The sequence below is a fragment of the Trichosurus vulpecula genome, chromosome 9 (assembly GCF_011100635.1).
Source record: "Trichosurus vulpecula isolate mTriVul1 chromosome 9, mTriVul1.pri, whole genome shotgun sequence".
Taxonomy (NCBI): Eukaryota; Metazoa; Chordata; class Mammalia; order Diprotodontia; family Phalangeridae; genus Trichosurus; species Trichosurus vulpecula.
In genome coordinates, this window is record NC_050581.1 from 191,615,123 (window position 1) to 191,634,241 (window position 19,119).

At 49.6% G+C, this 19,119-nt stretch overlaps 1 protein-coding gene across 2 annotated transcripts in view; it reads right to left on the bottom strand.

Moving 5' to 3' along the window:
• Positions 1-1,164: 1,164 nt before the first annotated feature.
• Positions 1,165-19,119, bottom strand: part of SCN5A (sodium voltage-gated channel alpha subunit 5) — a 185,371-nt gene continuing 167,416 nt past the window's right edge. For both annotated transcript variants that reach the window (XM_036737927.1, XM_036737926.1), the window contains exons 21-27: positions 18,079-18,201; positions 14,090-14,371; positions 12,568-12,621; positions 11,957-12,094; positions 8,838-8,942; positions 6,741-7,011; positions 1,165-5,275 (exon numbers count right to left, since the gene is read on the bottom strand). In XM_036737927.1, coding sequence (XP_036593822.1) covers positions 4,041-5,275; positions 6,741-7,011; positions 8,838-8,942; positions 11,957-12,094; positions 12,568-12,621; positions 14,090-14,371; positions 18,079-18,201 — 2,208 coding nt within the window. In that variant the 3' untranslated portion in view covers positions 1,165-4,040. The remainder of the gene's footprint in view (positions 5,276-6,740; positions 7,012-8,837; positions 8,943-11,956; positions 12,095-12,567; positions 12,622-14,089; positions 14,372-18,078; positions 18,202-19,119) is intronic.

The window sequence follows — 19,119 nt, forward strand, 5'->3', positions numbered from 1 at the left end:
CTGGTGTCCTGGGTCTTCTTCAAGATGGAATCCAGCCCTCTGGGCTTTGCGAACCTGAAGGTATTGTCAAAATGCCTGCTATCATCGGAGTCAGTCTATCTTGCCTGCTGCTGGCTCACCTTCCATCTACTGAGATTCTGTGGACAGAGTTGTCTTCACATTGGGTCTGGTTCCCATTAGACTGTGAGCAGTTTGAGGCCAGTCACTGGCTATTGCCTTTCTTTGTGTTCTCAGCACTTAGGACAGTTCCTGGAACATAGCAAGCCCTTAATAAATGCCTTATATTGCCTTTCTCCTCCGCCACATTGGAAGTGTGTGTGTGTGTGTGTGTGTGTGTGTGTGTGTGTGTGTGGAGAACCTCAGGAAATGCTTGTAACTTATAAAGCCCTCTATGAAGGAGCTCCTCTCCAGTTTGTCTGTGTCTCCTGGAGATGGGTGCCCTGTTCACTGCTGGAAATCCACCCAGGCTTCAAAGGCCAGGTTTGTGAGTCTCTGTGGCTAGGGAAATCTCATGAATGTGGGGTCAGCTTTCAGGTAATGAGCCCCCTAGCATGAAGCAAGGCTGGTGTTCTGACGACAGCCTATCAGTCTGCCCACGTTAGAAGCTTCCCCAGCTTAGGAGCCTGAGCTGCGGCTCGATGGCCACAATCGCAGGATCCAGTCCCAAGTGATCTCAGAGGGCATCTAGTCCACCTCTTTAATTTTATAGAAAGGGAACCTGAGGCCAGGGAGGTTCAGTGTTGCCCAAGGTAACATATAAGATCATAGCTCTAGAATCAGAAGGGTCCTCAGAGGCTGTCTGGGGTAAGCCCGTCATTTCACAGAGAAGGAAGCAGGGAGATTGAGTGACCTACCCATCATCACACAGAATCGAGCAGTGAGCTGGGACCCCTAGAACCCAGGACTTGTGCCTCCATGTTCAATACTCTACCCTATGAAGAGTGGGGAGAGGGTATGGGGGGAGGGGCCCTTCAGAGTGACCCAGAGGAAGGACAGAGCCCAAGGTTGGATCACGGCAGCTGTTTATTGATTTGTTTTAAAAATAGGTCTTTATTCTCTTTCTTTTTACATGAAGCTCAGTGACAAGTGCTTTTTCAGTTCAGACATCATCTGGCACTCAGTTCCTGCCCCTCCCTCCCTCCCACGCCCCCTTCTTCCCCCCACTCCCCATTCACTGTGCAATTCTGAAATGAAAATGCCAGGAGTAGTATGATAAGCTAAGTAGTCTGGTTCTGTTTGTCCCAGACTGTGGACAGAAGCACGCTGCATCCCCAGCCTTCTGGGGCTGGGCCACTCCCTGTCCGTTCAGGCTGAGAAACCATCCTAAGGGCGCTAGGTCATAGTCAGTGTGCCCACCGAGGAGTCCATCCTCACAGGCACAGATGAAGCCACAGGGGCTGACGTGGACAATCCACATCCCCCAAGGGTACAAAACAATGGCTCTCACATCAGGGAAGTCTGGAAGAGTCAAATTCGCTGATATAAAAATAAGGTTTCCACTCAGAAACATCGTGGGAGCCATTACTTGGTGAAATCTAGCTTTGCTCTAGATTCAGAAGGAGATTGGAACTCATGGGAAGGGGAGGGATGGGAGGACTCGGGAATGGGGTGGAGAAGGGTGCAGGGTACAGAGGAGATGGGGGGGTGCCATGGAAACATCTTGAGAAAGTGAGGAGAAATAATACTTTACACTCCTGTAGTGCCATTCATTTGAGCTCACCCAAAGCTTTGCAGACATTCGCTCTGTCAACACCTGTGAGAGGTAGGTATCATTAAACCCATTTTTCATGTGGGTCCAACTGAGGCACAGAGAGATTAAAGTGACTTGCCCAACTTCACACACTAATTTGGCTGCTAGACACAGGCCCAGATCAAGGGGCACTGGGCCAAGTCTCCCCTGGCTGTGTAAAGATGATGTGTAAAAGCCACCTAGGTGTGTTACTGATCTAGGTCACTTATCTCTATATGTGTGTGTGTGTGTGTGTGTGTGTGTGTTTAGAAACACAAGTGGGGTATGCAGATGTGTGGGGTTTTACATCTGCATGGTCAGGAGGTGTTTGGGTCTCAAGGATTATAAAAAGATATTGTTTTTCCCTGAAAAATCCTTCATCCATGGGCCTCTTGCTGTCAGCCCCAACGTGGATTCTGCCTGCCTCACTCAGGAACTCGGGCTATGACCCAAAAGCAGCTGTGGCCTGGGGTAGATGTGTTCCTGCTACCTCCATTTCCCCCAATGGAGAGCAAATGGCTACTTTTCCTCATAATGCACCCATTCTCTGGGCAGACCTCCTGAACCCCAAGGCGGAAGCTTGAACAGGTGGGAAAAGAGGAGGCTTGCTTTCCATAGGGTCAAAGGGAGACCTCAGACACGGCCAAATGTGTCCTTCCTTTGTCTCTTCCACCCAACCACTCTGAAATCCATTGTGGCTGTGTATGTTCTCTTGGGGTCAGAGGCTTTATTTTTCAGGAAGAGATGTGGGGCTCTGATGTCAGCACCCAGAATTTCCATCTCTGAGCTGAAGCCAACAGGAATCCTGTACCACCCCCACACCCTTACACACAAAGCCAGCCCTCGTCAGTCAATGGCTCTGGGCAGTAGCCTCAGGCAGTGCCTGACTCCCCACCCTTGGCTTTGACCGTTGGAGGCTCCCACTCTCCCCTAAAACAAGAGTCCAAGGTTAAACAGACCATCTCCTTAACAAAGACTGGTGCTTGTTGGCCAGACTCCAAGGCTGTTTTGACACAACAAACAAGCCAAGCCAATTCTGGTCTGGTGTGAGTTGGAGCCACCTTCCTCACCCGCCAAGCCACAACTGTGCATCTCAGTCAATGCTTCTTGCCTTCCCTAATGCCACATGGCCTGCCGGCCTCCAGGAAGAGGCAGATGGGGTCCTCCAAAGTGCCTGTGACTGTCATTGTGTTTTGGTTGTATTTGTTTTTAATACTCTTATGTGAGAGAGGAGCTTACTTCTGGAAGGACAAGGTGAGACCCTCCAGGTCCCTCTTTCAGAGGGATTTCTTTGTACTTTTGATGATAAAGGAATAGGGGTCCTCTTCTGCTTCTGGCCAGGAGGAAAGTCATGAGAGAGCTCTGAAGGGAAATTGTCCAGCTCCTTCATTCTTTAGCTAAGGAGACGGAGGCCCAGCCGGAGGGAGTAGCTTGCTGCTCATCAAGCAGAAATTCAGCTGCAGAGAAAAAAACAGGGCCCGGGCCTCTCCTCCCAGCTGGGCCACTCACTTGCCCTGCGACTTTGAACTTGACTCCCTTAGTGGGGGGAAGGAGAACCCGGCTTTGCTGAGGGCCTGGCAGACTGGGGCGCGATGTGGCTGCTGCCCCGTCCACACGTCTGTCTTGTTGTCAGCCGAGCCAGTGACCACGTGGTGCCACGAAGCCTGAGGAGCCAGAAATCCCCAGAGTCTCTGTCTCCTTGGGGAGAGCCCCGCGCATTGAGCAGAGCTGTCCTTTGCAGTTTTCCATCTTGGTCTGGCAACTCAGAAGGAAGAAGTCACTTGAGCTCGGAGACTGGAAGGGGCGGCTTGAGTTAGCATCACTTCCAGGGAGGGGTAGAGGTGGGGGAGGGGACCATTATTTGTTGAAGTAAAAAAATATCAAATATAACAAATTTATGAAAGCCCATACATATGTAGGAAGGGAATCCCCATTGTGCTACAGCAGCTAGAGTTGAGACGTTTCTCAAAACCCAAGGTGAGGGTGGCCGCTTCGTTAGCCTGACTTCGGTCGGGGCGATGGCCTGCAGGCACTGAGACTGCCTTCCCACCCTGGGGCGCCGTCCGCCCACGGGCCGACCATAGTACGCCCTGTGCTTACGCAGCTCTATCACCAGGGAGCGGATTCGAGGGGGCGGAGTCAAAGGGCATCGTTTATCCCTGGGAGCCAAAAGAAGGAAATCTGTGGAAGCTGATTTTGTCACAAACACTCAGGAAGAAGGTGCCTTGATTGATTGTCATGGCAGGAGAGGATTGTGTTTACTTTTTCCCAGCTGTGTGGGCAGGGAGGTAGGGATGTGGGGAGGAGGGCCTCACACGATGGACTCCCGATCTCTGTCTGGGGACGTGGGATAGTCCACAAAGTCATCCGTCTGGCTGTACTCGGACATTCGAGCCTGGATGTTGTCACTTGTGGCTCTGGTGACGCTATCATAGGATGGTGGGAGGGACGTGGAGGAGACAGAGTCTGATGGGCCCAAACGCCGGGAGAAGTTCTCATTCATCATGTAGGCAATGAGGCCCTCCTGCTCAGGGGCATCGTCCCCAGAAAGTGTCCCATCGCTGGTCTGCTGACGGTAGAGGAAGGAGGCATGTTTCACGGACCTTTGCAGCAGGTGTCTTCGGAATGCCCGCTGGATGACCATGGCGGACACCTCTTCGTGCTTGCGCCGGAGTGTGGTGGTGATGGGCTCATAGGAGATCTTGGAGGGGTTGGCTGCCATGAACTTCTCCTCCATCTGGATCTTCAGGGCATCCATCTCCCCAGACTCTCCCAGGACCCGCTTGGTGAAGGCAAAGAGGATGTCCATGCAGTGAATGCGGTCCCCACTGACCATGGGCAGGTCCATGTTGATGAGGCTGATCTGGTTGGGCTTGGCAATGCGCAGAGGGTCAGACAAGGCATCTGCAAAGTCCGACAGGGCCGAGTACTCGATGAACTGAGTGGCCTCTGGGTCGAACTTCTCCCAGATCTCATAGAACATGTCGAAATCATCCTCACTTAGTGGTTCCGTGCTCTCCTCAGTGGCCACGCTAAAGTTCTCGAGGATGATGGCTATGTACATATTAACCACGATGAGGAAGGAGATGATGATGTAGGTGACAAAGAAGAGGATGCCCACGGCTGGGCTCCCACAGTTTCCCCGGGAGTTGTTGATGTTCGGCAGGTTAGGGTCACAGTACGGGGGCCCGGTGTTGAGGATGGGGCTGAGGAGCCCGTCCCAGCCAGCGGACGTGGTGATCTGGAAGAGGCAGAGCATGCTGTTGGCAAACGTCTGGAAATTGAACATGTCATCGATCCCAGCCTCCCACTTCACATAGGCAAAGTTGGCCATGCCGAAGATGGAGTAGATGAACATGACCAGGAAGAGCAGCAGGCCGATGTTGAAGAGGGCAGGGAGGGACATCATGAGGGCAAAGAGCAGTGTGCGAATCCCCTTGGCCCCTCGGATCAACCGGAGGATGCGGCCAATCCGGGCCAGGCGGATGACTCTGAAGAGTGTCGGTGAAAAAAAGTACTTCTGGATGATGTCTGAGAGTACAGTTCCTGAGCAAAACAAAACAAGGGAGAGGAAGTTACTGGCTATTTGTCCCTAGACAGGATGCCTCCCCAGCACCTCTGCTCACATCTGCCCAGAGCTGCATCCTTTCCAAACTTCCACAATCCCCGTCTCACTCACTCTTCCTGACATCCCTAGATGGTGGAGTTTAGGATCACTGCCACCTTTTTAGTAATGGGGTCCTGAGGATCAGAGGACTAAGATGATGTGTCATAGAGCAAGGGCACAGTAGGACCTAGAATCCGGGTGTCCAAAATTATAGCCCTCTCTGCATCATAACACAGTAAACTGCCCTGTGAAAATAAACCTTTATCTCCGTTAATTCATTCTTTCTAAGCTGGTGTCTTCAGCTTCCTACCCAAATATGACTGCCCACCAGAGCAGGGCCTGGGTGCATCCCCCATCATAGCTTCCTCTCCAGTGACCCGTGCCTGCAGATCCTGTGCTCCTGTCCAGCATTGTTTCTGACAGTTTGTCAGGTAGGCTGTAGTGGGAATGCTTGTTTGACTCAGTGGTCCCTGAGGTCCTTTCCAACCTTGTGATTCTGGGTACTAATGGGTTAAAGCGTGCCTCTCCCAGGAGCCCCTAGCCAGCTTGTCTCTTTCTATCTGGTGTATTGGGCCTTGGCACTTTGAAACTTCTCACTTCTCAGCTCTTGCCTCATCGTTTTGTCTTATGAGAAGAGGACAAGTTGCCTTTTAGGATTAGAACAGGAGGGTTTTGGAGGGGTGGGCAGAGAAATGAAATGCTCCATGCTCTGGATGCCTCTAGGGAAGCCATTTGACACAATGGAATTGACTTTGAAGTCAGAGGATCTGAGTTCAAATCTCACTCCCTGTGTTACCCAGGGCAAGTCAAACTTCCTGGGATACAGATTCTTCCTCTATAAAGGGAAGGGGGATAGACTAGGTGGTTTTGAAAGTCTCTTTTAATTCTAGGATCCTATGACTTTTAAGGTCATTCGCAAGTCTAAACTTCTGAACATGCTTCGGCTCAGTTGGATGATTAACCCTTCTCCAAATGCTTTGGTCTGCTCTGACTCTGCCTGGAATACCCTCCCTTCTACACCTCTGCTGCTTGGAATGGGAACCATCCTTCAAGGACCTTCTGTGAAGGTCTTCCTGATCCCCACTCTCTGCCACAAAGGCAGAGTCCTCACAGCCCTTCTCAGAGACAGCGTACTTTGGATTGGGGTAATCTGTTGAGCCATTCGATCAATTCAATTAGTATTGAATCCATCTGCCCAAGCATACAGGTTCATGGAGTTAGAGCCAGAAGGCACTCTAGAAACCATTGAGCCCAGTGTCTTTATTTTACAAATAAAGCAAGTGAGGCTGAGCACCATCAGGATCCCACGTCTATGAAGTGTCTGGGGCAGAACTCGAACCCTGGTCCTTCTAACTCCCAGTCTGTCACTCCACCTGCCATGCCCAGGAGAGCCTAGCCACATACCAGCGATGGAGAGGATCACGACCACAAAGTCAAAGATGTTCCAGCTGTTGGTAAAGTAGTAGTGGCGCAGGGCGATGACCTTGATGAGGCACTCGCCCGTGAAGATGCCCACGAACAGCAGGTTGATCTTGGCCAGGATGCTGATTTTCTCCGGGCTCTGGTCATCTGTTTCTACCATCATGGTCACCATGTTCAGGCAGATGAGGAACATGATGGTGACGTCGAAGGCCTGCTTGGTGACGATGTCGAAGATGAAGCCTTGGTATTTGTTCTGTAACAAGGATTGAGGCCACAAGTGTGTTAGCAAGCATGATGGCCAGGGGTGGCTGCTGAGCCCGAGGCAGACAGTCACCACTGAGAAACCCATTCTGGTCCCTTAACAAGGCTGCAGGCACACAGAGCCACAGGCTTAGGAGAGAGGGAGAAAGATGCAGGTGGACTCTGACTTTGGGAATCACATGGCTACGTAGCCTTAGAGCTGTAAGAGACCTCTGAGCCCATCTCCATCCAACCTCCATATTTTACAGATGAGAAAACTGAGGCTGACGGGAAGAGGTAAGTGACTCTCTGGGTCACACAGCTAGAAATGGTGGAACAGGATTTGAAACTGGGTTCTCTGACCCTCAGGTCAGCACTCTTCCCATGGTTTCCCATGACTCTCTAAGGTAAGATTAACATTAAAGCACAATGATTGTTGAGTTTGCCTTCTGGGATGGCAGAAATGGAGAACGTAGGATAACCATAGGGGGCTACATCTGCCATCAGGACGTGCTTGGTGAGGTTGGAGAGTAAGGTAGTTGTGTTAGTCAGGGGGAATAGAGCCTTCCGTCAGCTTCCTCCTTAGATGACAATGTGGGCATGGCACTGGGGCAGAGAGACCTCTGCCTAGTGCTATGGATTGGAAGAAGGGTTATTGAGGTCCATTCCACCTCTCAAATTTAGAGTCTGTGGGTCCCACCCAGCCTCTTTTTTAAATCTAGCTAACATGCTTATTTACTGTATGACCCTTCTTCCCAAGGGAAGGTTTGCTTTATTCACTGTATCTGTAGCCCCACTCCCCAGCACAGTGCCTAGCACACAGTAGGTGCTTAGTAAATGCTTGTTGATTGATTAATTTTATTCCCGAGTTGCTTCATGCATCCATGTGTCTAATTTCTTTCAACCCAGATGTTGAAAGATCTTTTGAGAGGGTAAGAAAAGACTGTACCATCTCCTCCAACTATTTTTCTGACAGCACAGCTGAGGACAGGGGACTCAGGGAACACTTCATAGAACCTTGGCATTGGAAGAGACCTCAGAGGCCATGTTGTCCAGCTCTTATCTAACTAAGAATCCCCTGCAGCAAACCTGACCAGTAGTTGGTTATTTAGTCTTTGCTTGGAGATCTCTTCTAAGGGGGAATCCTTGACCTCCCAAGGCAGCCCACGCCACTTTTCATGTACAAGCAATTATTAAGCAACTATTATGTGCTAGGCACTCTGCTACACCCTTGGCATACAAGGAAAAAAATTCCCTGCCCTCTAAAAATTTTGAGATTCAGCTTAAATTCAGACCTTTTTCAATTCTCCCTACTGAGAGGGCCTTCCTTCTGAGATTACCTCCCATTCATATTGTAGATATCATGTACATAACAGTCATTTGCCTGTTACCTCCCCATTAGAATGTAAGCCTTTGAGGGCGGGGCTGTGTTTTTGCCTTCCTTTGTATCCTCAGAGCTTATCCCAGTGCTTTGCATATAGTATACACTTAATAAATGCATCATCCACCCATCCGTCCATCCATCCATCCATCCATCCATCCATCCATCCATCCATCCATCCCTCTATCCATCCATCCATCCGTCTATCCATCCATCCATCATCCATCCATCCATCCATCCATCCATCCATCCATCCATCCATCCATCTGTCTATCCATCCTTCCATCCATCCATCCATCCAATCATTCATCTAATCAGTCATCATCCACCTGTCTATTTTGAGGGCTCAGGAGCAGGAGGGCAGAGAAATGGCAGACTCAGCAGGAGTGACACCAAAGGCCAGAGCTCTCCAGGGCAAAGATGATGCCCACTTTGCTTTGAATCTCTCTGAGTCTTACCAGGGGCCGTGGGATTGGTTTCTGAGGCTTCTTGGACCCGAGCTTTTTCATTGCATTGTAATACTTCTTCTGTTCCTCTGTCATGAAGATGTCTTGCCCCCCTAAGTGCAGAGAACAAAACACTCCTGTTATTTTTGTGTTCTGAACAAAGAGTTGTGGGGCCCTTGCCCTGTCCTGGCAGCTTGGGGTCACTCTTGCCAGATAGCAAGGAGTACCAGAACATATTACTGCAGCCAGGATCAAGATGGAGCCCAGGTACATTGGAGGAGGCGATTAATCCTTGGCTCAGACCACCACGGAGGGTGTGCCAGGCCACACCAACAGTTGGGACTGGAGACTGTAGACTGGAGCTGGAAAGGATCATGGAGGTCATCTGGCCCAGCCCCTTCTTTTCACAGACCAAGAAACTGAGGCCCATAGAGGTTAAATGACTTGCTTGAGCTTAGAGGTATAAGTGGTAGAGCCTGTTCCAAAGTGATGTCCCCACGTACCTTGCTCTGAAAGCCCAGGAAGGAGGGTCAAGGAAGTTATGCTGATAATTTGAAAGTGCCCTTGGGCTCCAGTCCAGGCTCTGGTCTCAGGCAAGTGTTTTCACTTTTCTGGGCTTTTACTTCCTCATGTGTAAAACAAGGACAAGAAACTCTGCCCTTCCTGGCTCCCAGAGGTGTCAAGTGATGAGGAGTCACCCATAAAGCTCTGGACGGCATCATGCTATCACTAGTGGTCGCCTCTATTGTCTAGGTCTTTCAGGGAAAAGCAGCAACATGTGTGAGCTGCGGAAGTCCCTCTTCCTCACTTAACCTGAGCCTCCCCTGCCCCTTCCTGCATCATGGGCCCTCTCTCTGTCCTCAGCCCCAGGCCAAAACCCTCTGGATTTGCTGTGTTCACTTTGGGGACCACCTGGCGGGGAGGGAGGCTGGTGAGCCCTGCATGCAGAATGCATCCAGAATTGTGAGGAAAATAGAGACTAGGCCACTGGAAGATTGGCTGAGAGGATTGGCCAGGAAGAGAAGGCTCAGGAAGGGGGACGTGCTGACTGTCCAAGGCATCGAGGACTCAGAGAACCCTGGGGTTGGATGGGGCTTTGGTCGAGGATACCGGATGGCCACTTGTCAAGTGTCCTGTAGAAGGGGTCTTGTTCAGTCAGGGGCTGGATTGGTTGTCCGGGGGCCCCTTCCTACTCAGAGATTTAATCAGAATTCATTCCATAACTGAGCAGGAACTTGCCTTATAAGAGATCATCCAGACTCAGCTCACACACTTCCACTGACTGAGAACTCATAACCTATCAGTGTTCCCCATCCCTATTTTGGACAGCTCTAATTCTTAGGAAGTTTTCTTTTGATATGGCATAGTGGGTAGAGCATTGGACTTGGGAGTCAGGTGGAACTGGATTCTAATCCTGCCTCAGATACTTAGAAGCTGTGTGACCCTGGAGGAGTTACTGAATCTCTGTAAGCTTCAGTTTTTCCCATCTGTAAAATGAAGAGACTGGACTCGATGCTGTCTAGGGGTCCTTTCCAGCACTAAATGTCTAAATCTGCCTCTCTGTAACTCTTGGATCTGGACAACAAATGAAATGCTTTCAGGTGGCCTGAAGTACTTGAAGCTCTCCCGGGATCTCATAAATACTTGAAATTTATCTCTTCACCACCGCTATTTGGGGACAGTTATTCAAGCAATTCCAAAACCATCCAATTCTCTTGCCTTTGATCCCATCTCTCTTCACCTTGATCAGGCTAGCACGAAACACACCAGCCAAATCTTGGCTGAAATTCAGGTGCACTTCCTCCCCTCCACTCCCTACCTGTACTTTTCAGCTCCCTTTTGGGTGTCGTCTTACCCCATTAGAATATAAGCTCCTTGAGGGTGGGGCTTGCTGTCTTTTTGCACAGAGTAAGCACCTGTTAACTGATTCTTGCCTTGGCTTCTTATGCCTAATAACTCTGTCAAAAACTGGAAATCATTCTGACATGATCTGTCCTTGGTGAGCCCATACTTTTAGGGACTGATTACTGCTTCTCTTTTTAAACTCTCACAAGCCACCCTTTTAATAATGCATTCTAGAATTATTCTAAGAACTGAAGTCAACTGAGATGGTCAGAACCAGGCCCTTCTCCCCATTTTGCCTGTTTTCACTTGGTTTTCCTTGTAAACTATTGCTCTCAATGGACCGGGGAACTGTGACTATATAGTTCAATCACTCACTCACTCAATCAACATTTATTAGGCACCTACTATGTGCCAGGCACCATGCTAAATGCTTGGGATACGAAAAGAGGCAAAACAGTCCCTGCCCTCTAGAAGCTTATACAGTTGTATACAGGTTAAAGGGAAAGGAAGGGGTACAAAATTAGGCACACACAGGTGGACCTTTGCTAAGGCCACATTTCTAAACTGGTCTCAATGCTCTAGACAAGTATGCCCAGGCTGTAGGCCCAAGGGAGACTCAGGTTAGTATCACTTCCAGAATCCTCTCTCTGGGGGTGTGTGAGGCCCTGCTTCCCATTGGGCTCAGACTTCACTGTAGTTCCATAATGCAGTTTCTGTGGGCTCTGAGGGTCCTGTTTTTGTCCCTGGCCTCAAAGATTCCTCCTTGGGGCTTCAGGCTATCTTGTAGTGATGACAATTTTCTCTGTTCAGGACAGGTCGTCTGAAGCATATTCATCAGCCAGCTATTTTAAAGCTGGTTCTATGTTTAGGAAAAGCTCAGCTTTATTTCCTTAGAGAAGGTAAGGTCCTCAAGGGTAGGCTCTGTTTTGTCCTTTTCTTGGTATCTTTAGTACGTATCACAGTATACAGTAAACACTTAATAAATGCTTGTTGATATTGATTGATTGTTCATATCAGTAGTTGCGGCATTATAGATAGAGACAGAAGGGACCTTAAAGACCATTGGGTTCAACTTTCTCATTTTACAGATGAGGAAACTGAGGCCCAGAGTAGTGAAGTAACCCAAGGCAGGGGAATTTCCTTCTCAGTGAGTGAGAGCAAATATGAGTGAGAAACAAAGGCTGTGTATTGGGAGGAGACCTGCCCCCCACCCTGCCCTGGCTCTGGCCCCCAGAGCTGCCCCAGCACCCTCATGCCCAGCCATGCAGAACCCACTCTCTACGTATCTTTTTCTTTTGTTGGTTGAAATTGTCAATGATAACACCGATAAAGAGGTTCAGGGTGAAGAAAGATCCAAAGATGATGAAAATCACAAAGTAGAGGTACATGTATAGGTTGTACTCCCACTGAGGCTGTTCTTCACACTGTGAAAGAGAGAGAGAAAGCAAAGGCAAAGAATGGCTGATCACAGAGCAGAATCACGAGGACCCTGGCATCTGACCCTGATGGCTGGGAAGTTGAGGGGGCACTTGGGGGGTCGAGGTGTGAGGGCAGAGAGTGAGAGCATCCTCCTTTAGTGTCAGACATTCAGAAGGCCAAGCTGCAGAGGTATATGAGGAGGGAGCTGGGGGGGACCTGGGTCGCATGATGTTCAACATCCCACCTCCCACCTCCAAAGCTTTGTTCAGGCTGGAATGTATTTCCTCCTCACTTCTGCTTCCTTCAAAGCTCAAACCATGTAATTTCCCAAATGAAGCATCTCCTGAGTCTCATAGCTGCTGGTGCCTCCTCTTAAATTACCTGAGTCTGATTCTGGGGGCCTCTGTCATTCCTGGACCACAGCCCCTGCCCCCAAAAGACAGATAGGACCCAGGAGGGTTTCACTTGACTGACTTACCCCTCTGGAGTCCACGGCAGCATACATGATGTCCATCCAACCTTTAAATGTTGCCTGGAAGGAAAATACACAATTAAGGAAGGTGTTTAGATTTGTATCTGGCCCCTTGATTTGAGGAACCTAGAAAGCCACTTTTGGAAGAGAGAGATGCTGGCCCAGTGGGCAGGGCAAAAGCTGCCAAGAAAGACAGTCTGTTGTCATAGAATGGGCTCCGGAGAAGGGCTCAGGAGGCCTGGATAAATCTTCTCTGAGACTAAGCTCCTTGAGGGCAGGGGCCATGCTTTGCTTTTGCCTTTTCTTTGTCTACCTGATACTCAGCACAGCCTGGGTGGGCCTGAGCACCTCTCTAAATTTCCAATGGGGTTGACTTGCTGTGCACCAACATCTCGTCTTCACCCCCTATGTCTTTCTTTGCACACGCTATGCCATATGTCTGGAATGCATCCCCTTCTCACCTCTACTTCATAGAGTTCCTAGTTTCTCTCAAGGCACCGTTTAGGTCCTGTCTATATATCATCAATCAAAAAGCATTTATTAAGTACCTACTGTGTGCCAGGCATTGTGCTAGGTGCCAGCAATACCTCTTGAAATTACTTTAACTTTGCATGTGCTTTGTATTTATTTATCTGTTTACATATTGTATTCCCTCAGTACATTGTAAGCAGCTTGAGAGCATCTTGTCATATTCCCAGTGCCTGGCACAGTGCTTCATATACAGTAGGAGCTAAAGAAATGCTCACTGGATTGAATTAGATTTTGCAGAGCTAGATATTTCAGAACTTATGAAGCCAGACCAATAATGAGAAAAACAGCGAGCAAGTATACGTGTTCTGGTTTACTTTATGATTAGTTTTCAAGGTTAGCCACTCATTCATCTTAAAGGAGATGTGTTCTTTCTTCACGAAGGCAATTGGTGCTCTCAGGGAAGTGAACATGTACTTTGGTTTTCTAAGTTTGGATTTCAAACATTTCACAGAAGGGACACAACTTTTTCTTAGGCTGACACCCGGAATCAGGACAGGGGGGCCTCATTTAAACTAACAAATGGCTATCCTTCACAATAGTGAAGAGTCAACAGCTTCCCCAGCGCACTCACTGTTCTTTCTAGATGTGAATCAGTATCTGCTCTTTGGACTGCACTTACAGCGCCAAAACACATTCTATTTGGTGGAGACAGGAAATGAAACTAGTCATTCACTGACTGATGGCTCCTGTTCCAGCAGTTGACTTGGATACCTCTTTCAATCAGTCTTCAGACAGTCCTAGAATTTTCCACTGGCAGGGAAATCAAAACCTGGGAACTATCCAAGGTGCTGAAACACTCCCCAAGGAACCTGAGCCCTCCTTGTGTTGATCCTGGCATGTCCTAGACCCCCTTATTGTTGGAGTAATCCTTGACCCCTCTCCAGCCTGCCCTACCTCGCTGGCACAGGAATCCCACTATGTGACTGGCAGAGCCGATTTAAATGTAGAGACCCTGCATCGGTCTAGGAGAGGGAAACCCTTCATCTGTGAGACTTACCACTTGCAGTAGGGCCAAGTAACCGGCTCCAACGTTGTCAAAGTTGACTTTCACTTTGATCCAGTACAATTCTCCAGTACTGTTGTGCAGCTCACACTCACTTTTGTTGTTCACAAAGGTGTAGTTCAAGGGCAAGTCTCCCTCTGTTTGGTTGATACACCTTCCAAACTTCCCAGCAAAAAGGTTCACCCCCATGATGCTGAAGATGAGCCAGAAGATGAGGCAGACGAGCAGGACATTCATGATGGAAGGGATGGCACCAACCAGGGCATTGACTACAACCTTGAGTAGGTGCAAACACAAGCCCTGGTTACTTGAAACATCCTCCGGAAGTGATTTCCCTGAGAACATCAGGGATCTTATGCCCATGTACTAGCTGGGAGAAAACCCATAAAATGACCCAATGGGAACAATATGGGATGGAAGCCTCACTTTTCCTTTTTCTTTTCTTGAGGCAACTGGGGTTGAGTGACTTGCTTAGGGTCAGTTAGAGGTATCTGCGGCCAGATTTGAACTTGGGTCCTCCTGACTCCAGGGCCAATTGCTCTATCCACTGTGCCACCTTGCTGCCCCAAGCCTCCTTTTTTCTTGTAGGATTTTGATTCCCTACCAGGGGTAGGGAGGTGGAAAAATGAGTAGGAAGCACAAGTTCCCCTCAAATTCTAAGGGGAGGGGGCAACTAGGTGGCACAGTGAGTACAGCACCAGCCCTGGAGTCAGGGGGACCTGAGTTCAAATCCGGCCTCAGACACTTGACACGCTTACTAGCTGAGGGACCTTGGGCAAGTCACTTAACCCCAATCGTCCTGCCTTCCCCCCTCCAAAAAATGAAAATGAAAAAAATTATAAGGGGAAAATGTCCCACCCAAACTCTGGGGAAGTGTCCCATCAAAGCTCTAAGGGAGAGACGTCCCACCCAATGTGCAGGGAAGAGTTATCTTATGAAACTCTGGGGGAAAGGTATGCTCTCTAAATTCTAGGGGAGAAATATCCCTGCCTCATACACGCTCTAGAGGAATTACAAAATCACAGTTGAGAGACGCAAGAGATCTCATTAGATGCGAGGGGCATCTAATCTCATATATACAGTACCTGAAAAGATTTCCTCTACAAAATGCCCAACAAGCGTACATCCGCTGTCCGCTGAGAGATCTCCAGCGAGGGGAAGTCTCCCGCCTCCCGAGGCAGCCCATCCCGCTGCGGGGCGGGGCAGCTCGAGCGGTTAGGAACTGACCCCTGGCATTCAGCCTAAATCTTCCTCTCGATAACTTCGATCTACCGCTCCCGCCAGCTCTCGGACACCGAACGGATCGAGTCCGGCTCTTCGGCGGTGTGACGGTCCGTTCCGCGGCTCCTGGGTCTTCTCTGCCTCACCCTCAGTCCCTTCACACTATCCATATGCTTTCCGCTTGAAGTCCTTCACCCTTCTGGTTCGCATTCTCTGGAAACTTAGATCTAAGTTCTTAAACTGTGTAGTCCGGAGCTAAATACAGCGCGTTGACCGCGGTCAGACCTGGGCGGAGGACAGAGGGCGCGCTTCCCTAGAAGCCATGTGTCTCTTCATCCGGCCCAAGGGGACGCTAGATTCTCTGTCCGACGTATTACGCTATGGACTTATGTTGAGCTTGGGGTCCACTAAGCGCTCCGGATCTTTTTCGGGCAAATTGTTGTCTAGCCCCGTTTCCCATCTTATTCTCATGAAGTTGACTTTTTAACTCATGAAAAAATTTTGCTTTTTCCTTTCGTCTGGATCTAAGATTGAGTCAGTATGGAGGACTCCCTATAACGAAACTCCCTATAACGAAACTCACTTCGCCGACGCGGATCCGCAGCTTCTAGGCAACCCATTCTCTAAGAGAGTTGCTCGGGGCCCTGAGAAGTGACTTGTCCAGGGTCACACGGCCGGAATGGGTCATAGATCACTATGAACTCAGATCCTCTCGACTCCAAGTCAGGCGTCCGCTATGCCGGTTGTCTTTCGCTTACTCCTATTAAACTTAATCTTATTAAATTCATCCCAATGTACCGCTTATCAGTTTGGGGGGAAGGAATCCTGCCTCAGTCGTCCAAGGGGAGATAAACGTTCCAGACTCTAGCGTAGACGTGTTTCAATCAGAATCTCCAGACCTGCATTTGCGCAGGAGTCCTCAAAGAGTCTGAAGGAGAATGGACGAATGAAGAGCATTCAGTCAGCGCTTACTGTTTGCTCGGCGCTGTGCCAGGCGGCTCTGATGCGGGGATTCAGCTCCAGGAAGGCAGCCGAACTAGCTGGGGGTATTTGTTTGAGGCTGGGGTCCTGAGGCAGGCTGCCTGCTGGGCTTGGAGCTGGAGTGACTCTTTGTAAGGGGCACACAGAGGAACCAAGGGACAGAGCCTCACTCTGCTCCATCGCCGTCTCCACGCCCGCTTGTTCAGCGTCACGACTTACCCCAAGCTCGATGAGGCGGCGGACTCCTCATCAGCCTTGTTTTCCCCCAAAGGGAGACGATATACGCTAAATGCTTTGCAAAGCGTAGAGCGCTTCATAAATGTTAGCTCTTACTATTGTCCTCTTCACTGTCTAGAGGGGAGCCTGGAGGAAGCTGGGGACCCAAAGGTTAGCATGGTGCCGTGGCTTCAGAATCAGAGGATCTGAGTTCAAATCCCAGCTCTGCCACTATGTGTTACCTGTGTGATCTAGACCAGTCGCTTAACCCCTCTCAGCCTTCATGGGCTTATCTGTAAAAGGAGGGTGTTGCCATGGCCTCTGATGTCCATTGTAGCCCTAGATCTAGGTGACCTTGGGTAAGTCACTGAATGCCTATAAAAGGCAGGAGTGGGACTGGTTGGTTCTCAGGCCCCTTCTAGCTCTAAAGCCAGGATCCTAAGATCCCATGATGGCTTTGCTGGGCACCTACAGATGTAGCTAGGGGCTTGTGCTATGAGGCCATGTGGCAACCTGGAGCCTTCAAAAGCATCCTTAGAGTGGCCCTCTGGGGTCCCTCTGTACACTACAAGCTCTCCTGCTCAGACAGGCATGGAACATCATAGAGTCTTCTCCTTCCTGATCCACCCTAACCCAGGCCATTGCCAAGCTTCTAGGAGGCCAAAGCAGGACCTCTTGTAGAATGAAACTTCAGAAGTCTTCCATGCTAATCTTCTGCTTTGACAGGTGATAATCACACTAACAGAGAGGAGGTGCTGTCCAGGTGAGGGATCTGGCCTTGGTGCCAGGAAGACTTAGGTTCAAGGCCCTTTGACACAGACTGGCCAGGGGTCCTGGGCACCTCTCTAAATTTTCAAGCTGAAGAATCAGTACAAGTCTATACTGGCAGGAGTTTCCTCAACCGGTGACCTTGAAAGATCCAGTCCAAGAAATCCCCAGGAACTATAGATATTTGTTATAATGGCTTTCCTTTTTGGTTATTGCTCATCTAGGGGGATCTGTGATGCTATGAAGCCTGTGAGGTGAATGGCACATGCAAAATTATCCCCATTTTACAGATGAGGAAATGGAGACAATCTTTACATATTTGCAACAAAGATCCTTAGGTTTATGTGGCATCCAGTTTTTGTCCCTGGCTTTTTGTTTAGCTTTTGCTATTTATCTTGTGAAAAACTTGTTTTATTTTTAAGCTTTACAACTGCCAAGCCTGAGACCTGGAAGGGTCCTTAAAGGTCATTGAATGCCGGCTCCTCATTCTGCAGTTGAAGAAGCTGAGGCCGGGTGATCCAAACTCCCTGGGACAGAGAGGCTTCTCCGTCCCTGCCCTTGCCGTTTTTGTCTTGGGACCCCGGTGTTTCTGTCAGGGGTTAATTTTTGCTCACAAGGTCACGTCTCAGTGGAACGTGGCAGGGGTCAAGCGTGGCATCGCACACTTAGCCACAGCAGCGAATAAGGGCCCCTCCTTGTCAGGGCTTCCCTTCCACAGGCCCAGGGAAGACAGTCTGTCATGGGCACTTACATCACGTCAATGCGTGGGGTCCTGGGACCCACTCAGTACCTCTTACCCTCATGCCTTCGAATCGTGACAGGGCTCTCAGGGGCCTCAGCGCACGTAGCGTCCGCAGCGACTTGATGGGACCCATTTCTGCAAAGCCTAGTGTATTTGCCACGAGGCTTATTAGCGAGACCTGGGCAGAGACAGAACGAGAGGGCATGCGGTCAGCACCAACCCATGCTAGCTGGACCCCATTCCCAGAGAGGGGCCTGATGGGATGGGGATGAGACCATGAAGCAGGCATCCTCTGTGACCAGAGAGCAAACTGGGGGGTGGGAGAGCATGTGGGCAGAACTGAGATGCATCAAGACTCATCAATCCTAGCTGTCCCCTGCCAGATGTCAGTCACCCAGGGCAAAGGGGACCTAGGCTGAAGCAGCTTCTACTTGAATTCTAGTTCAGGTTATTCAATGAATCAAACTGCTTCTTAACAAGCAGCTTCCACATCAACAGTCTGATACTCCTCAGAAAGGCTATAGTAAATGAGGTACCAGATTAAAGCAGGATGAAAATGAAGGACCTTCTAAGGTATTTGGAGATCTCCTCCCCGGCCCCCACTTTCTTTTGGTGGATTAATTGCCATTTCCTCTCTTCTCTGTTTGTCAGGAGCCTCCAGAGCATTCTTTGCTCTGGCCCTAGAGAGTTGACCTGTTGGGTCATGTTAGCAGCTTTTATCAGCAACAGTAATGGCCCCAGACATTCCCCTAGCACTTCCTGGCTACGTAACAGGGGAAATTCACAATAACCCTTCGAAGCAGGCAGAGCAGCTATCATCACCCACATTTTACAGAGAAGGGAACTGAAGCTCGGAGACGTTAGAAGATTTGACCAAGATCTCATAGCTAGGATGTGGTGGAGCTGCATCCCAACCCAGCCCCATGCTCCCAATTCACATGGATTAGCGGGCACTGTGTGCTCGGCACCATGGGAAGGGAGGTGGTAAGTGGTTGACATGCTCCTGTTTGTCCATAAGTTCATTTAGCATTTAACAAACACCTACAGACAAAGCTTGGCTACAGCAGCGGGGAGACGCAAGGTTGTGTGAGACACG